The sequence below is a fragment of the Oncorhynchus nerka genome, linkage group LG13 (genome assembly GCF_034236695.1).
Source record: "Oncorhynchus nerka isolate Pitt River linkage group LG13, Oner_Uvic_2.0, whole genome shotgun sequence".
In the NCBI taxonomy this organism is placed as follows: Eukaryota; Metazoa; Chordata; class Actinopteri; order Salmoniformes; family Salmonidae; genus Oncorhynchus; species Oncorhynchus nerka.
The window spans coordinates 33,229,803-33,246,779 of record NC_088408.1 but is presented as its reverse complement, the minus strand read 5'-3'; the positions used below and the strand labels follow the sequence as shown (position 1 = coordinate 33,246,779).

Genomic DNA, 16,977 nt, shown 5'->3' with positions numbered 1-16,977 from the left:
CCATTAGTTCCATTTTGATAAGTGTCATCTAGGATGATAACAGAGTATTTTAATTGATCCTTTTCCTGACAAAACACTCCCCCCCACATGTTTTATCTGTGGAGTAGCAGCCTTTCAACATCATTTGTCATATGAAATTGGATTTTAAATTACTAAATTATGTCTCAACCCCTGCACTCCTGCTATGCAGCACAGACAAATGTTCCATTAAGTGTTGTAAATTACCTGTGTCAAATATAGATTGTTTTTTTCTGCTTTTCAATTGCAGAGGGTCTTTTCTACAGGATCTCCTTTGTTGTCAATGACAAGGAGGCCAAACTAACAGAGTCTGATGTTGAGAAAACTGTTGCACAATGGGTAAGGCTTGTTGTCATGTTCAATTCATCTTGGATCAAAGCATGGGTAGAATACCAGATCAACTCACTGAATTGACTGATTTACTGATTCATTAACAGCTCAATCAAACATTCCAAAACTGGACACATGTGGTCTATGTCGATAATTTCAGGTAAGCAATTAGATATTTGTACCATCATAAGATGCACCTACCTCCATGTCCATTCAATGTATTATTCTTTAGAGTTATATTACAGGTCAATAATAATGTCCACCCTAATTTGTTGATCTTGTTTCCAGAATCCAGCCTAACAGTGACTCACAGCTTAAGAGGAGTGCCAGTAAAAAGTAAGGCCAATTTTTACTATGGTATACTGTAGTAGGTAAGGATCAGAGTATTTCCTGACCACAAAAATTATAGTAATTCATTAGGCCTGCCTCTCCTGCTACTCCTACTCCTCTTCCTTCTTCCCCACCTCTTCCTTCTTCCCCACCCCTATTCCGTCTTCTCCACTCTTCCTTCTTCCCCACCCCTATTCCTCTTCCTTCTTCCCCACCCCTCTTCCTTCTTCCCCACCCCTCCTCCTCTTCCTTCTTCCCCACCCCTTGTCCTTCTCCACCCCTCCTCCTCTTCCTTCTTCCCCACCCCTCTTCCTGCTTCCCCACCCCTCTTCCTTCTTCCCCACCCCTCCTCCTCCTCTTCCTTCTTTCCCACCCCTCCTCCTCTTCCCCCTCTTCCATTCCCCCTCCCTCCTCCTCCTTCTTCTCCACCCCTCCCTCCCTCCCTCCTCCTCCTCTTCCTTCTTCTCCACCCCTCCCTCCCTCCCTCCTCCTCTTCCTTCTTCCCCACCCCTCCCTCCCCCTCCTCCTCTTCCTTCTTCCCATCCCTCCTCCTCTTCCTTCTTTCCCACCCCTCCTCCAATTCCTTCTACCCCACCCCTTTCTTCTTCCCCACCCCTCTTTCTTCTTCCCCACCCCTCTTCCTTTCCCCCACCCTTCCTCCTCTTCCTTCATCCCCACCCCTCTTCTTCTTCCCCACCCCTCCTCCTCTTCCTTTGTGCCCACCCCTCTTTCTTCTTCCCCACCCTTCCTCCTCTTCCTTCCATCCTCATCTTCCTTCTTCCCCACCCCTCCTCCTCCCCTCCTGTTCCCCACCACTCCTCCTCTTCCTTTTCCCCCACACTCCTCCTCTTCCTTCTCCCCCTCCTCCTCTTCCTTCTTCCCCACCCTCTTCCTTCTTCCCCACCCTTCCTCCTCTTCCTTCTTCCCCACCCCTCTTCCTTCTTCCCCACCCCTCCTCCTCCTCCTCTTCCCCCACACTCCTCCTCTTCCTTCTCCCCCTCTTCCTTCTTCCCCACCCCTCTTCCTTCTTCCCCACCCCTCCTCCTCTTCCTTTGTCCCCACCCCTCTTTCTTCTTCCCCACCCTTCCTCCCCCTCCTCTTCCCCCACACTCCTCCTCTTCCTTTTTCCCCACCCCTCCTCCTCTTCCTTCCATCCACATCTTCCTTCTTCCCCACCCCTCCTCCTCCCCCTCCTCTTCCCCACCCCTCCTCCTCTTCCTACTCCCTCATCCTCTCCCTCATCCTCTTCCCCCTCCAGATTCACTTGCCAGGCCCTGCTGGTCTATCAGACCAGCACCAATGTGACCCTGGAAGAAGTAGCCATCTCCACCAGGATGGTGGGAAGCAGCCCTAACATTGGCAATGGACTGGAGCTAGAAACTGTCGACGTGCAGTCTGTCGGTAGGATATGATCTCACCCAGACCTGCTTTAATCACTTCAATGCCTCTCTTATTACTGCAGAAAGTGACTGTGGAAAAACATGACACTCCCACAGCCCAGAGAAAAAGTAATAATTTACGGTGCACAGTCGCACCACGGATTCTAAGCACCTCCTAATTCGATTAGGTTTGAAATGTGAATGCCTCTAACGCTTCCCATCTTCCTCTTGTAGTCATTGGAAATGAATATATTGCTGATGTGCGGTGTTAACATTTTTAAGTTGCACGGTTTTCTCTCTGTCATTCAGAGAACTGCCCAGAGGAAACTCCCCTCCATTATATCTGGCCAGAGAGCAGACCAACGGTCACTCAGTATGTCCCCTGTTTCCCCAACAAAGACCAGACTGCATCCAGAACATGGTGAGACTGACACATTCACTACATCAAACTATGTCAAACTATTGATATGCTGACATTGTATGCATGAACTTGTTTGAGGTAATTCATCTTGGATCAATCTTAAAATACTAGATCTGATTTTGCGTTGATTTGTCCCCAGTGTGATCAGCCCCCTGAATTACACAGCGTTTTGGGGCGCCCCAGACATCAGTAATTGCACTGATATCGATTCCATCACTGTTTCAGCAGGTAGGCCACCGACATCTTAAATCACTTTAATGATTCCACAGCAGATAGAATCAAAACAGCTGCAAGAATGAATACTTGAGATATATTTGATCTCAACACGATAGAGGGACAGAGGTGCCCACTGAGATGCCGTTTCAGAGATAAAACGTGTTTACAGCCTCACCATGGCAGAGAGTGGACAGTCAGCAGACAACTAATAATGATTATCTATTGACAGCCTTCATCTAGTTGTGCCTAACTTTCCCCAAACAGAGAACGCTGCTGAAGTTGCCGACCAGCTTGCTGACATCACCAACAACGAGCTCTCCACAGACGAGGTGTTCAAGGTGGTGGGCAAAGTGAAGGAGCTGGTCAACGTGGCCAAGATCAACACCACTCTGGCCACCACCGTCTTGAACATCATCTCCAACGTGATGACCAGCTCTGTGTCAGCCCTGGCTGTAGCCTCAGAGAGGTAAGATACCTTCTCCTCATCTTCCCCCGGTCTGCTCCCACTGCCGTGGTCTCTCCTCTCCTCAGAACCCACCTCTTACTGTGTCCAGCATGCTGAGAGTAAGCATAAATGAGTTATGACTATATCTCCCAGGTAGATGTACTGTATGTTGACTTTGTGTGGTCTCTTTGTACCAAAGTAAAGCACTGTGAGACCCTAGTGAAAGTCACTATCCAGTCCATTGGTATGATAACTCTCTATCTGCGTGTAGGACATTGAAGACGGTGGATGAGCTGGTTCAGAAGTTAGAGTTTGATGGGCCTTCAGTGAGCATCACCTCTAAAAATCTGGCTCTGGGCATCTCAACACTAAACCATGGCAAGTTCAACGGGACCTCCTTCAGTGCCTTCATACAGCCCAACACCACAGACCTCCAGGTACGGACAGTTAGGGTCAGTGTTATACAGAAGAGTTATACAGAAATCAGTGTTATCTGCTGCACTGTACTGTACTGGGCAGTGTGGTACTATATATGCAGGGACTGTTCATAATCAGGCAGGGCTTCCATAGTCAGGCAAGGCTTCCAGGAAAGCCTTCCCGTGGAAACTCTAGTTGTGTGTTAAAGGTAAACTCACAACCCATCAGGCAGGGCTTCCATAGTCAGGCAAGGCTTCCAGGAAAGCCTTCCCGTGGAAACTAGTTGTGTGTTAAAGGTAAACTCACAACCCATCAGGCAGGGCTTCCATAGTCAGGCAAGGCTTCCAGGAAAGCCTTCCCGTGGAAACTCTAGTTGTGTGTTAAAGGTAAACTCACAACCCATCAGGCAGGGCTTCCATAGTCAGGCAAGGCTTCCAGGAAAGCCTTCCCGTGGAAACTCTAGTTGTGTGTTAAAGGTAAACTCACAACCTATCAGGCCCGTTGAGTCCATTTAACATAAATGGCAGGATGTCTATTTGTTTAAGTCGTTAAGAATGTTTTCTGTACCCACAACACACTCGCAACCTTGTGACACACATGGACAGAGTGGGAGTCCTGTCATCTATCATTCTGCAAGGATCGTAGAGTGAAGCGAACATGATGCAGCTGACTAGCGTCAAGTCCACCACAGCCTTCCCTCTCGCTCGGTTTCATGTGTTTTACCCTATGCCCCTGCCATACGTGTCAATGCTGTGCCAATGCTGTGCCAGCAGAATGGGCACGCTTTAGTCATAAGCCACCTGTCCACCACAGCCTTCCCTCTCGCTCGGTTTCATGTGTTTTACCCTATGCCCCTGCCATACGTGTCAATGCTGTGCCAATGCTGTGCCAGCAGAATGGGCACGCTTTAGTCATAAGCCACCTGTCCACCACGGAGGTTTGGGAGTGACCTCCAGATAATACAGCAGGGGACTCATGATATAATCAGCATAATAATCAGCATACCTCTGTCTACGTTGAATAATCAAATTCAAATTGTTAATGGCAAAGTCAATGGTCTAACTAACTTCTCTCCCACCAGATTGACTTTGAGTCTAATCAGCTGAATCCCCTGGCTCAGGTCACACTGCCAGCTACTTTGCTCAAAAACCTAACCGACGCTGAGACCGCTGCCATCTCCAGGATTAACTTCATGTTCTTCAGCAAGATAGGACTATTCCAGGTTTATACCTCTTTTTGGTGGAATGTATCTGATTTAGTGTCTTTTCAGCATATAACAGTATGTTTTTCTTTTCTCACACATCCTTTTCATGGATGGTGACTCATGTGTCTGGTATGTGAATCTATAGATTTGAGTGATATTTTCAGGTTTATACCTCTTTCTGATGCAATTCAACACATCTGGTGTGTCTGCTTAGCGTGTTGTGATTTGTTTCCTACTAACGCATGGTGATTCGTATGCCCGGTATGTGCATCTATAGTTTTGAGTGTTATGTATTTATATTTCGAAATCAAACTTTTCTATTGATCATTCTCAGGACAAACAGGACGGGATGTCTCTTAACAGCTATGTCGTGGCCAGCAGTGTGGGCAATTACTCCATCAGTAACCTGCAGGATCCCGTGGAGATTGAGATAGTACACCTGAATTACCAGGTAGTCTATCCGCCCTCCTCCTCTCACCTCTATATGAAGAGTTTCATTCCAAAATGATACATCCATTTTCAGAAAATGTTGGTAAATGAGCTTTTATTGTTTAAAAGAAATTCTTAAAAACGTTGGTGTTTTTTCACTAGCTAATCATGGCATGGGGTTGTTTAATGACATATGTAACTTATTTGTTTAAAACCTATCACTTGATGGTTTCATTTCAGAGAGGCAAATCATATTTTGGGGGGCAAAATGCTACATATCCGCCTCACTCTCAGAGAAATGAGTAGTACTGCTAGGCTTTGCACAGTCAAATGTAACAAATAACTACATGTTTTAATAAAGAGCTGTGCAAATACATTTTTGACATCAATATTTAAACCATTTCAATACAGTAATATGAAAGCTGTATGCAAAACATTTACATTTGACATTTGTCATTTTAGCAGATGCTCTTATCCAGAGCGAGTTAAGTGCATTCATCTTTAAGAAAGCTATGTGAGGTAACCACATATCACAGTCAAATATACAGGATACGAATATCCCATTCCAGCTAAACAATGGATATATATAACGTTTAGAATTTTAAAATATAAATTCATACACATTTAAAATCTAGGAACTATACATCTGAGAACAGTAATACTTTACACACACATAAAGGTACCCATAAGCAATCATTTGGATGAAAAAACACACGTGAAAAAATGGCATTTTGGAAATAAACTTCCTATAATCTGTTCCTTTCTCCTCTCTTTGCTTCCCTCCGGGTCCCCCTGTTTTTTTAAACTTTTTGTCCTCCCTCTTCTTCTTTTCTCATTCCACTTAGGTAAAAACATTTAGTCTGTAACCACTCAGTTGATGATTGTTGATGCCGGATGGTAGTTCAACAGTTGAAGTCGTAAGTACAGTACAAATTAACACCTGTAACCTGTAATCACACAGTGATTGTGTCTTTCAGCCAAAGCCAAAGCCAACCTGCATGTTCTGGGATTTTACCATGAAAAGTAAGTCGGGAAAAAAACTAATATTTTGCTTCTTGAAATATACACCGAGTGTACAAAACATTAAGAACACGTTCCTGATATTGAGTTGCACCCACTTTTGCCCTCAGAACAGCCTCAATTCGTTGGGGTATGGACTCTACAAAGTGTTGAAAGCATTCCACAGGGGTGCTGGCCCATGTTGACTCCAATGCTTCCCACAGTTGTGTCAAGTAGGCTGGATGTCCTTTGGGTGGTGGACCATTCTTGATACAACCTGAAAACTGTTGAGCGTGAAAAACCCATCAGTGTTGCAGTTCTTGACAGAAACCGGTGCGCCTGGCACCTACTACCATAACTCATTGAAAGGCAATTCAATATTTTGTCTTGCCCATTCACCCTCTGAATGGCACACATACACAATCCATATCTCAATTGTCTCAAGGTTTAAAAATCCTTCATTAACCTGTCTCCTCCCCTTCATCTACACTGATTGAAGTGGATTTAACAAGTGACATCAGAAAGAGATCATAGGTTTCACCTAGATTCACCTGGTCAGTCTATGCCATGGAAAGAGCACAATGTTTTGTACACTCAAGAGTATGTCAATCTCAATTTAAGTTAAAGCCTTACAATTGTAGAATATACTAGAGAGTTTGTCTTTGTCTCCACAAGATGACTCAGGTGGCTGGAACAGTAAAGGCTGCAGGGTTAGTCCCATGTCCAATGGAAACAAGACTATCTGCCTCTGTGACCATCTCACACACTTTGGCATTCTAATGGTAAGACTTGTGTTCACATTAAACCAGTTGGAGACTCTTTCCCCTTATAATTGTGACTCTCTGATTCATTTAAACCAGCCGTTTGTCCTTGTATAGTATGAATCTTACAGTATAACTTGGAAGTATAGCTTGCAAGTCGAACTTGACTTGCTCGTTTGGTAAATACTTTTACTTTCTGTATTCTCTGTGAAGGATATCTCTGGATCTGCTGCACAGATTGATGAGAAAAACACCAAGATTCTTACCTTCATCACCTACATCGGATGTGGCATATCGGCCATCTTCTCTGCTGTAACACTTCTGACTTATATCGCCTTTGAGTGAGTATATTACCATTTTGGACAACTCCAACATGTGATCAGGAAATACTCCTATAACTAGTCTTATGAATTCTTCCTGTCTACGTCAGGTGGACTATTGATCCTAGTCATTAACCATGATATTATAAGAAAGACAACCAGAACTGTAGTAGTCAGACAGTGTTGTTCAGTGTCTGTCCTCTCTACAGGAAGTTGCGTCGTGACTACCCGTCCAAGATTCTGATGAACCTGAGCACGTCACTGCTCTTCCTCAACATGGTGTTCCTATTGGATGGGTGGCTGGCCTCCTTCGAAATGGAGGGCCTGTGTGTGGCTGTGGCCGTCTTCCTCCACTTCTTCCTGCTCACATCCTTCACCTGGATGGGCCTTGAGTCCATCCACATGTACATCGCCCTGGTCAAAGTTTTCAACACCTACATCCGGAGGTACATTCTCAAGTTCTGCATCGTCGGCTGGGGTAAGTGGCACTAAAGTTGGATAAACTAATTACTATGCAGTATGCTGGCTATGTCATAGACAAAATTCCTATTAAAATGCAAATGCATGGTATGCATTATTCTCGCTATACACTGAATTTCAAACTTAGTTTGTACCTAGGAATGCAAAACTACCGGTAATTTGCCAAAGTGACCAGAACTGTCTCAAATGTTTTTAATTAACAGGTCATCTATGGCAATCTATGGTAACTTTGGTAATGTATTACTGAAAATAGCTTAATTAATTTAAAAAAGCATCGAATCAAAAATGAGTATTTCCACCTCAAAAAGCACAAGAAAAAGGATTTCAATACCCACCATCTCAGATTGTTCTGAAACGGATTCTATAGTTAGAAACAGATAAGATTATAATTCCTAAAACATTATTTTGTTGAAAGACAATTGAACCCAGATTGGTCATTTCAATTTATAGGATTCATCTACTATTCAATAAATGTAGTACCCAATATCCAAAATGGATCAAACCTATTTTTAACAATAATTAAGATGTGAGGAATCCAAATAAATGGTCAAAGCCATCCACAAACCTCCAAACCAAGCCCACCCCAAATGCCACATCCCACACCAAGCCCAGCCCAAATTCCACATCCTACCCCAAGCCCACCCCAAATACCAAATCCCACACCAAGCCCACCCCAAATACCACATCCCACACCAAGCCCACCCCAAATACCCCACCCCACACCAGGCCCACCCCAAATACCAAATCCCACACCAAATACCACATCCCACACCAAGCCCACCCCAAATACCACATCCCACACCAAGCCCACCCCAAATACCACATCCCACACCAAGCCCACCCCAAATACCAAATCCCACACCAAATACCACATCCCACACCAAGCCCACCCCAAATACCACATCCCACACCAAGCCCACCCCAAATACCACATCCCACACCAAGCCCACCCCAAATACCATATCCCACACCAAGCCCACCCCAAATACCACATCCCACACCAAGCCCACCCCAAATACCACATCCCACACCAAGCACACCCCAAATACCACACCCCACACCAAGCCCACCCCAAATACCAAATCCCACACCAAATACCACATCCCACACCAAGCCCACCCCAAATACCACATCCCACACCAAGCCCACCCCAAATACCACATCCCACACCAAGCACACCCCAAATACCACATCCCACACCAAATACCACATCCCACACCAAGCCCACCCCAAATACCACATCCCACACCAAGCACACCCCAACGGCCAGTTTACAGAATTCCAACTATTTAATTTTTTCACAACTGCCACCAATTTGGTGCCAAAATATTTACAACAAAGACATATTGACATTATAAAATAAGTACAAGTGTGTAAAAAAAAAGATAAAGGATATTTCATGCTGAAACCCTCATATTAAACACCAATGGTGTTCACTTAGTTGATGGTTTATATATCTAGAATAATGTTTTACAGCTTTGTCATTACATTTTAAACAAGATGTCCAGAGATAAGTTCAGAAACCTGTTATAATCTGAAGTTCCCCAAAAGGGGTACATATGTCATGTGATACAATAAAAAATTACAATTCAAAGTTACCAAAATTCTGGTAGTTTACTGGTGAACATTGAAAGTTACCAGTAATATACCCTCTCTTTGCAACCCTACATATACCTGAATGTTAAAAATATATAATTTCCCCCCCATGTCTCACTTCCAGGTCTGCCTGCTGCGATAGTTGCTACAGTGGTAGCTATTGACAAAAACTCCTATGGGAAAATGGAGTATGGAAAGGGGGACACTGGACAAGGCTCTTCTGAATTGTGAGTCCTGCATCAAGTTCAAGAGATAGCATAAAAAATATGACATTCTGTATGTAGATGGAGTCTTAGACTTGTGTAATCCAAGTGTATGTCTTCCCATATGTCAGTTATAGGACCAGAACTATGTACTATAGTGCATAATGTATGTAATATATGTGATATTGGCCCAGCCTTCCAGCTAAAACATGTAAGTTAACCAACGGCAACCAATTTTACTGATGTCTCCTCTCCTGGCCTCTTCCTCCTCCTCTCTTCCCAGCTGTTGGATCCGGAGCCATGTGGTGTTCTATGTAACGTGTGTGGGCTACTTCTCTGTCATCTTCCTCCTGAACGTGGCCATGTTCATCGTGGTTATGATCCAGATCTGCGGTCGCAACGGGAAGCGTAGCAACCGCACTCTGCGTGAGGAGGTGCTGAGGAACCTGAGGAGCGTCATCAGTCTCACCTTCCTCCTGGGCATGACCTGGGGCTTCGCCTTCTTTGCCTGGGGACCCGTCAACCTGGCCTTCATGTACCTCTTCTCCATCTCCAACTCACTGCAAGGTACAGGGCCATCCTATGGTGCGCTGTGCACCTTAAAGGAAAATACACAGTAGTGTTGGTTACTAATATGTGAATGTTTGGATCAAAGGTGTCTTTTGTTTATCTTTAAACTCTTGTACGAAGCAGGTCTCTAATGTATTATATGTTAAGACCAAAGGGAGGCTGGTGGCACCTTAATTGGGGAGGACGAGCTCGTGGTAATGCCTGGAGTGGAATTAGTGGAATGGTATCGAATTCATAATGCCATTCCATTAGCACCGTTCCAGACATTATTATGAGCTGTCCTCCTCTCAGCAGCCTCCTGTGGGTAACAATAATAAGTCATCTACTCATTGTCATGTCGTATACTATTTGTTCCACCAGAGGTCTCATTGGTACAACATCTGGCAATTGAAAGACGAACCAAAGTTGCTCTGTTTTATTTGTCCTGTCTGTCATCGTCCTTGTTATTAAACAGCCATTTCCTCCATTGTTCTTTTCTGGCTAACAGGTTTATTCATCTTCATATTCCACTGTGCACTGAAGGAGAATGTCCAGAAACAGTGGAGGAGATACTTGTGTTGTGGCAGATTCCGCCTGGCAGACAACTCAGGTAAAGATCTGACAGGAAACAGACGACAAAGAGACTTCTCCCTCTCAGGAACAATATCTGGCCTGATATTCAGAACACTACTATCGTAACAGGTTTTAGGATGAGGGGAGTGAAGTTGCTGTACTTGTACATTGCTAATAAAAGTCCTATGTGATTGTGATAAAGATTCGAAGCTAAAAATCTTGTTAAAATATTTTCTGTTGACATTTTATATTGAATCTTGTCTAATGTTAATAGAATTCCTATTGAAGTGAAAGTCACTGGAATATAAGCTAGAACATATCTGCACAGGAGTCCAGTAAAAGTGCCCTGTGGACTCACAGTAACAAAGAAAAATGGTTATTAAAGTATAAAACCTGAGAGGTCTTAGCTTTATACACAGTCAAATTGATACACAGAAACTCCATAAAACCCTGAAGTAACAAAGATCACTTCACTGTCAATTTTGCCTGAATAAGTATGTGTGAAATGTTTCTTGTTGCGTGGCAGACTGGAGCAAGACGGCCACTAACAACACCAAGAAGGTCAGCTCAGACACGGTGGGGAAGTCCCTGTCCTCCAGCTCTTTTGGCTCCAGTACAGCAAACTGGACTTCCAAGGCCAAAGCAACTCTAAACCCCTTTGCAAAGCGCAACAGTAATGCAGGTAAGACACTATGGGAGGGTCTAATATTGAGCCACACACAGCGGTTTGTTTACTTTCAGTTGGTCTGTTTCATTGATCCACATTTTGTTCATACCAAAGTTTACTTTTTGTAGTTATGAAAAGAAGGATACTTTACATGACCTTTTCTCCCCTTCATATTTATTCACAAAAAAATATACAGTACCAGTCAAAAGTTTGGACACGCCTACTCATTTTCTTTTTTCTTCTTCTTTTTTTTTAACCATTTTACCATTTTCATTGTGGAATAATAGTGAAGAACCAAGAATGTGCAAAGCTGTCATCAAGATAAAGGGTGGCTACTTTGAAAAATCTCAAATATAAAATATATTTTGATTTGTTTCACACTTTTTTGGTTACTACATGATTCCATATGTGTTATTTCATAGTTTTGATGTCTTCACTATTCTTTTGCAATGTAGAAAATAGTAAAATAAAGACAAATCCTTGAATGAGTAGGTGTGTCCAAACTTTTGACTGGTACTGTATGTCTACAAGGACTGTGTGAAACTTTTTTTTTTTTTGCTTTTAGTGTACAATAGTTATTCCTGGGCTACATGGTGGCTGACCTCCTGTATGTATTTATGTTTGTGGTGTGTGTAGATGTAGCCCACCAATAGCACGAAGGAAAACCTCCTGAGGTAAACTGAACTGCATCAAAGCTAGCCTGACTCCATGCTTCCTTACAGTGTGATGTGATGTTGTGTTATTGGCCTTTCACCTTTTGAACATGAAGGCCTGGATTCAACCTAACAGCTGGGCGTGTGCACTTTTCCTTAACACTGGTGTGTCTCACAGAACAATAACACATTTTACCGTTTAAAACAGAAATATTGTGTTGACATTAACACAAAAATTGGCATGTGTGCATTTAGTTTCGATGCCAAATGCTTCCTTTGATAGTTAGATTGAATCCAGACTGAATGGTGACATGAAGACCCTGTATGACAAAGACCTCTATTCTGCCATTGTTCTCTCTAAAGTCAATGAAAAACATTTTGAGATTTCCATCAAAGATAATATGCTATAACAACTTAATAACATTCATGTTTAACTTGGTTTAAACATGGACATGAAGTAATATAAATACAGTTGTAGTAATATCATCTGACCAATAAGAGAGTTTGGCAGATGAGCTGCTTTGCCTTCTTCTCAGTGGTTCTGGATGTCACTCACTCACTCACTCACTCACTCATACCACACTAATTCTGCTCCCCTAGGATGCCTCTGTTTTCTGCTAGCAGCAATGATACCACAGTAAAACACACAGCTTGCATTTCAGCATTCAACTGTCACATGGAAAATTGTAGACGTGTGTGTTTGTGTGCATCCCTGACCCATTGGATGGAGATAGTGCTATCACCCTCACCTATCCTTTACAACCAAATGCACAATTCAAGCATGACGTTTGTGCCTTATTACATGTGTCTACACAGACCTTGTGATAATAAGATGATTAATTACCTAATTATCTTAATTTCACGGAGATCTCAGGTAATGTGAAAGATCATTTGTCAAGAGAAAATCATTGTGCATCCGTGTCAGGCGTACAGTGCAGTACACTATCCTATTGCTTCCAGATGTGTGCCTTGGTGAGATAATCTGCAATTTACTCTGTGATGTTGTCATATTGGACTGATCCAACGATTAATGGCATCCCCCTGCTAATGGACTAATCTAGTCTGACAGAGCCTATAAAGCAGTGGGTGAGAAACGAAGGGGTGAGAATCGTGCGTGAAGCTGCCATCGAGGTGTCCTACAATACCTTACTTGACATTGCGGAATAAACACTCTTTAAGGAGTAATAGGGTGGGTTCAGTGTACACACTTTAAGGATGACCTTACATTACCTCATCAAGAACACATGTGCAATGTGAGGACTACTGAGTGTATGAGATAAGTTGATAACTGGTTTGGTGAAATAACAGGATCAAAGTGAGGATGCCATTTCATGAATAACCAGTGATTAATATGTGATCGTGATTATAGCTGTTTGTCTCTCAAACTGAAAATAGACATACATATCGTGTCAGGAGTGAGGAGACCGCCAGCGGTTCTGTTACTAAAGATGCCAAAGGCTTTGCATAGACTGTGTTCTGTGCTTAATTGACCCACTCAAGTCATTCTATTCAAAACCTCCAATGGATGTTTTAGCCCTGACATTATCAAATGTTAAAGACCAACCCAAATGTATTATCACTTGGCAGACGAAGCAAGAATAAGGCAAAAACAGATGGACGCAGTTCAAGCATGTTGGAAAGATACACAGATATGTGTAGTTGTCCGTTGTGCGCGGTTGAATTTCAAGATTGTTTGAATGTGCATGCATGTATAGGAATGAATTCTACCAGAATGCAGAGATGCATGAGAATTGTTGCTCAGAAAATATTGGGACTCCGTTTAAACAAGCACTAAATACAGGGAAATTCTTGAGGGAAACCTGTTTCAGTCCTCCAGAGATTTGAGATTGGGACGGAACTAGACATAAACCTAAACTTTAAACATTTTCTAAGCTAAAGAAACATGCTGTGTTACAGGAAAACACAGGCAAATCATCTTTGCAAAGCCTATTCATTAGAATTGTTTAAAATGAGTGCCACATATTCAACCTACAATCATATATACACAATCATTGTATATAGATTTAGGGCCCAATTCAATCAGATCCGCTTTGGCCAACATCCGCATAACTGATGTTTTGATGGTGTCGGAGGTGGAACTGCATTAGAGCTGTCAAATCCACAAGCGGCTCCAGGCATTATACCTAAAGAGGACATTGCCATTGGCTGTACGGAGTTGCATTAAGAGAAATTTCATGCAGCCTTTGTGGCTTCGTGACAATGATCGCAAGAGCAGCTGCTCACCGGTTTGACAGCTCCAACACAGTTCCAACTCCGATGCAGCCAAAACATCTGCTAATCGGGTGTCTGCTATCGCCAGTCAACGCTCGATCTGATTGAATCTAGGCCTAAGATCTACTTTGTGTATGTGTTCAGTGATGTGGTTTTCACTCGCTTATTTTTCAATTGTCTTTTGCCATTAGTTTTGTGCCATTGTGAGCTTAAGGAAAGAAAATAATGAAATGTACTGTGCACTATTGTTAAAGAGCACAAAGATCAGTGTGTTGTTTCTGAACCTTGACATTATCTCTCCTCACCTTTGGACAGGTAAAGGTTACTCCAACCAGACCAATCCTAAAAGTGTCTCCTTGGATGGTGAGGCCTCCTCTTCCTCCTCCTCCATCATCCCAGTGCACCAAGTCATTGACAAGGTCAAAGGTTACTGCTCGGCGCGCTCTGACAACTTCTACAAGAACATCATCATGTCGGACAGCTTCAGCCACAGCACCAAGTTCTAGACCACCCAGCACTTCTCTTCTTCTCCCTGCTTTTTCTGCTAGCCCCTAACCAGTGGTGATCTCCCCCAGTCCACAGTCTCACCCCAGGGTTGTAGCTTCCAGAGCAGCAGGGCTGTATTGTTTTTACTGTACAATATTTGACTTAATCAGCTGGTCCAGTCAGTGAGATGTACTGAAAAGGGAAGTGGGGAAATGCATAGTTCTGTAGAAAAGGGAAGGGCTAAGCGGAGAATGGAGTTTGGGATTTACATACTGTGACATTAATCTTTAACTGCCTATGTGTTGTGTAAATATTTATGGTATATCTAATACACCCCCTATAATTGATTCTCAGTTGGTGTTGCACATGCCTTGGGTTTTCAGTAGGGTCACCTTTCCTGTACAGAACTATCAACAATCTTAACTGTTCTGTTCTCATTCTGCAATCTGTAGAAATCCAGTATGAGCCACAGGGAAGTAAAATCCTCCAATCTGGACCAAATATTCAGGCTTAGGCCTATATTTCAAACCCAAAGACTACCAAACGTGAGGGAGTTTTTAAAAGCTGTAGCATTGTCAATGTGTGCTCAAAAGGAACAGGTTGAGGTGTAGTTCTGGCTTTAGTCACCTATTTGTGAATCCTGTGTGTGTTTATTTGCTGGAAAGCAATGTTATGTTCCTTTACAGTGCCTTGCATGAGGAAGTTTTGCATAAAGTACTTTATCTTGGTCAGCGTACCAACATCATCATCACGACTATGTTATATTTGTCATGTATATATTTTTTAAACCTTCAGATGCTCTACTACTGAATAACACATGCAGAAATGGATGTCTGGTATTGGTCCATTCACTACTACTTCATTTTGGTCTCTTCGATTTAGGACAACCTCTGTGGGTGACCTGTGTTTAAAGTGTCATTTAGTCTGACCCTTCTATGGATAGAGGTTACCAGAGCCATGTATTTACAATACATATATGGCTGTAGAGGTTACTAAACCCGCAGCCATTAAACTTAGATTTGGTAAGAGAGTTTCATAAACATTCCACATTGAATTGTTCCGCAGTACAGCAACTCACAACATACTGTAATGATTGAAAAGGGACGACAAAACACTGGCATTATTTGTTCATCCACGTTCATGCCAACATTTTAAAATGGCAACATGTTAATCTGCTCTTCCGTGTTGCTTTAGTTAGCTTTAATATGGTAGTCTTATTTTCCCACCAATAGGGGAACTGAATATATTGCATTATGTTAAATGTTGCTGTGTGAGCTATTGTTGTTTGTGTTTGTGAAGCGATGGAACAATGTTGTTTAAAAGTGTCTTTATATTTATTTCTATAGAGCTTTTTGCATTTGTTATTCCTCTTGAATCCCCAATGCCAGTTGATCAGGACTATGCCCCTGGATAGATTGATATACTGTTTTTGGAAAGATGGAACTTGGTGGACAAACAAAGCATCGCTCTTGACCTGGGCAGGCGAACTGGGCCAGTTATATTTTGGAAGCAGTCAGTGTTCTCAACTGTTCTTTTCCAGCATCAGGAAAATAATCGGAGCATCAATGAGAAATTCCCTCAGGGGCCAAATTTCAAGAGGTAATGTGGTGTTGAACAGATTTGGGGTCTTCATTTCAAGAACGTGTGGGAAGGGATTACAGTGGGTTGAGATCGTAAGATGGAGTTCTCATCTTTACAATGAATTGGAAAATGACTGCTGGCATCATCTTTATACATATTTGAATAAGATATCCCAAAATACACATTTCCCAATATTCAACAAAGTAGTTATCAACCTTTATCAAGTCATGTTATTTGTTATAGGCTATTATTTAGAGGTGCACATTGTTCTATCGATGCAGAGAGAATCCACACATCATTTTCTCTGATTCATTTGTACATTTCCCTAATAATTAAATAATGTTTCCAGGACAAAGAGCTAGGAAATTACGATGGTTAGATCCAAACCAATATTGTACTTAGATGTATCACTGATTTAATATGGATGGTCTGGGTCTATTTGAAAACATTCTCCAAACCCTGTTATTAGTTTTTCCACAACTTTTGTCAATAATATATTTTCTTGAAGCTGTCTCTGTATGTCTCAACACCATTGATGAATTGTGTTTCACCAATAAAGGCAATTAAAAGAACTGAAATGTACAAAGGTGACTCTAGCTAATTGTTTTTATGATAACCCTAATATTTGTCATATACGGTCATATACAGTGCCTTGCAAAAGTATTCATCCCCCTTGGCGTTTTTCCTA

The 16,977-nt window shown here is 42.5% G+C and overlaps 1 protein-coding gene across 11 annotated transcripts in view; it reads left to right on the top strand.

The window, feature by feature from the left end:
- Positions 1 to 16,861, top strand: part of LOC115139398 (adhesion G-protein coupled receptor G6-like) — a 60,429-nt gene extending 43,568 nt beyond the window's left edge. For 10 of the 11 annotated variants that reach the window (XM_065026348.1, XM_065026347.1, XM_065026353.1 and 7 more), the window contains 19 exons: positions 269 to 357; positions 456 to 508; positions 637 to 684; positions 1,937 to 2,079; positions 2,367 to 2,478; positions 2,618 to 2,706; positions 2,959 to 3,160; positions 3,411 to 3,576; positions 4,638 to 4,778; positions 5,095 to 5,211; positions 6,167 to 6,212; positions 6,864 to 6,970; positions 7,163 to 7,290; positions 7,479 to 7,747; positions 9,470 to 9,572; positions 9,832 to 10,115; positions 10,606 to 10,707; positions 11,197 to 11,352; positions 14,538 to 16,861. In XM_065026348.1, the coding sequence (XP_064882420.1) occupies positions 269 to 357; positions 456 to 508; positions 637 to 684; positions 1,937 to 2,079; positions 2,367 to 2,478; positions 2,618 to 2,706; positions 2,959 to 3,160; positions 3,411 to 3,576; positions 4,638 to 4,778; positions 5,095 to 5,211; positions 6,167 to 6,212; positions 6,864 to 6,970; positions 7,163 to 7,290; positions 7,479 to 7,747; positions 9,470 to 9,572; positions 9,832 to 10,115; positions 10,606 to 10,707; positions 11,197 to 11,352; positions 14,538 to 14,728 (2,546 nt within the window). In that variant the 3' untranslated portion in view covers positions 14,729 to 16,861. Of the gene's footprint in view, positions 1 to 268; positions 358 to 455; positions 509 to 636; positions 685 to 1,936; positions 2,080 to 2,366; positions 2,479 to 2,617; positions 2,707 to 2,958; positions 3,161 to 3,410; positions 3,577 to 4,637; positions 4,779 to 5,094; positions 5,212 to 6,166; positions 6,213 to 6,863; positions 6,971 to 7,162; positions 7,291 to 7,478; positions 7,748 to 9,469; positions 9,573 to 9,831; positions 10,116 to 10,605; positions 10,708 to 11,196; positions 11,353 to 11,973; positions 12,012 to 14,537 lie in introns of all 11 variants that reach the window. The other variant, XM_029676722.2, reaches the window with a different exon arrangement.
- Positions 16,862 to 16,977: the final 116 nt, after the last annotated feature.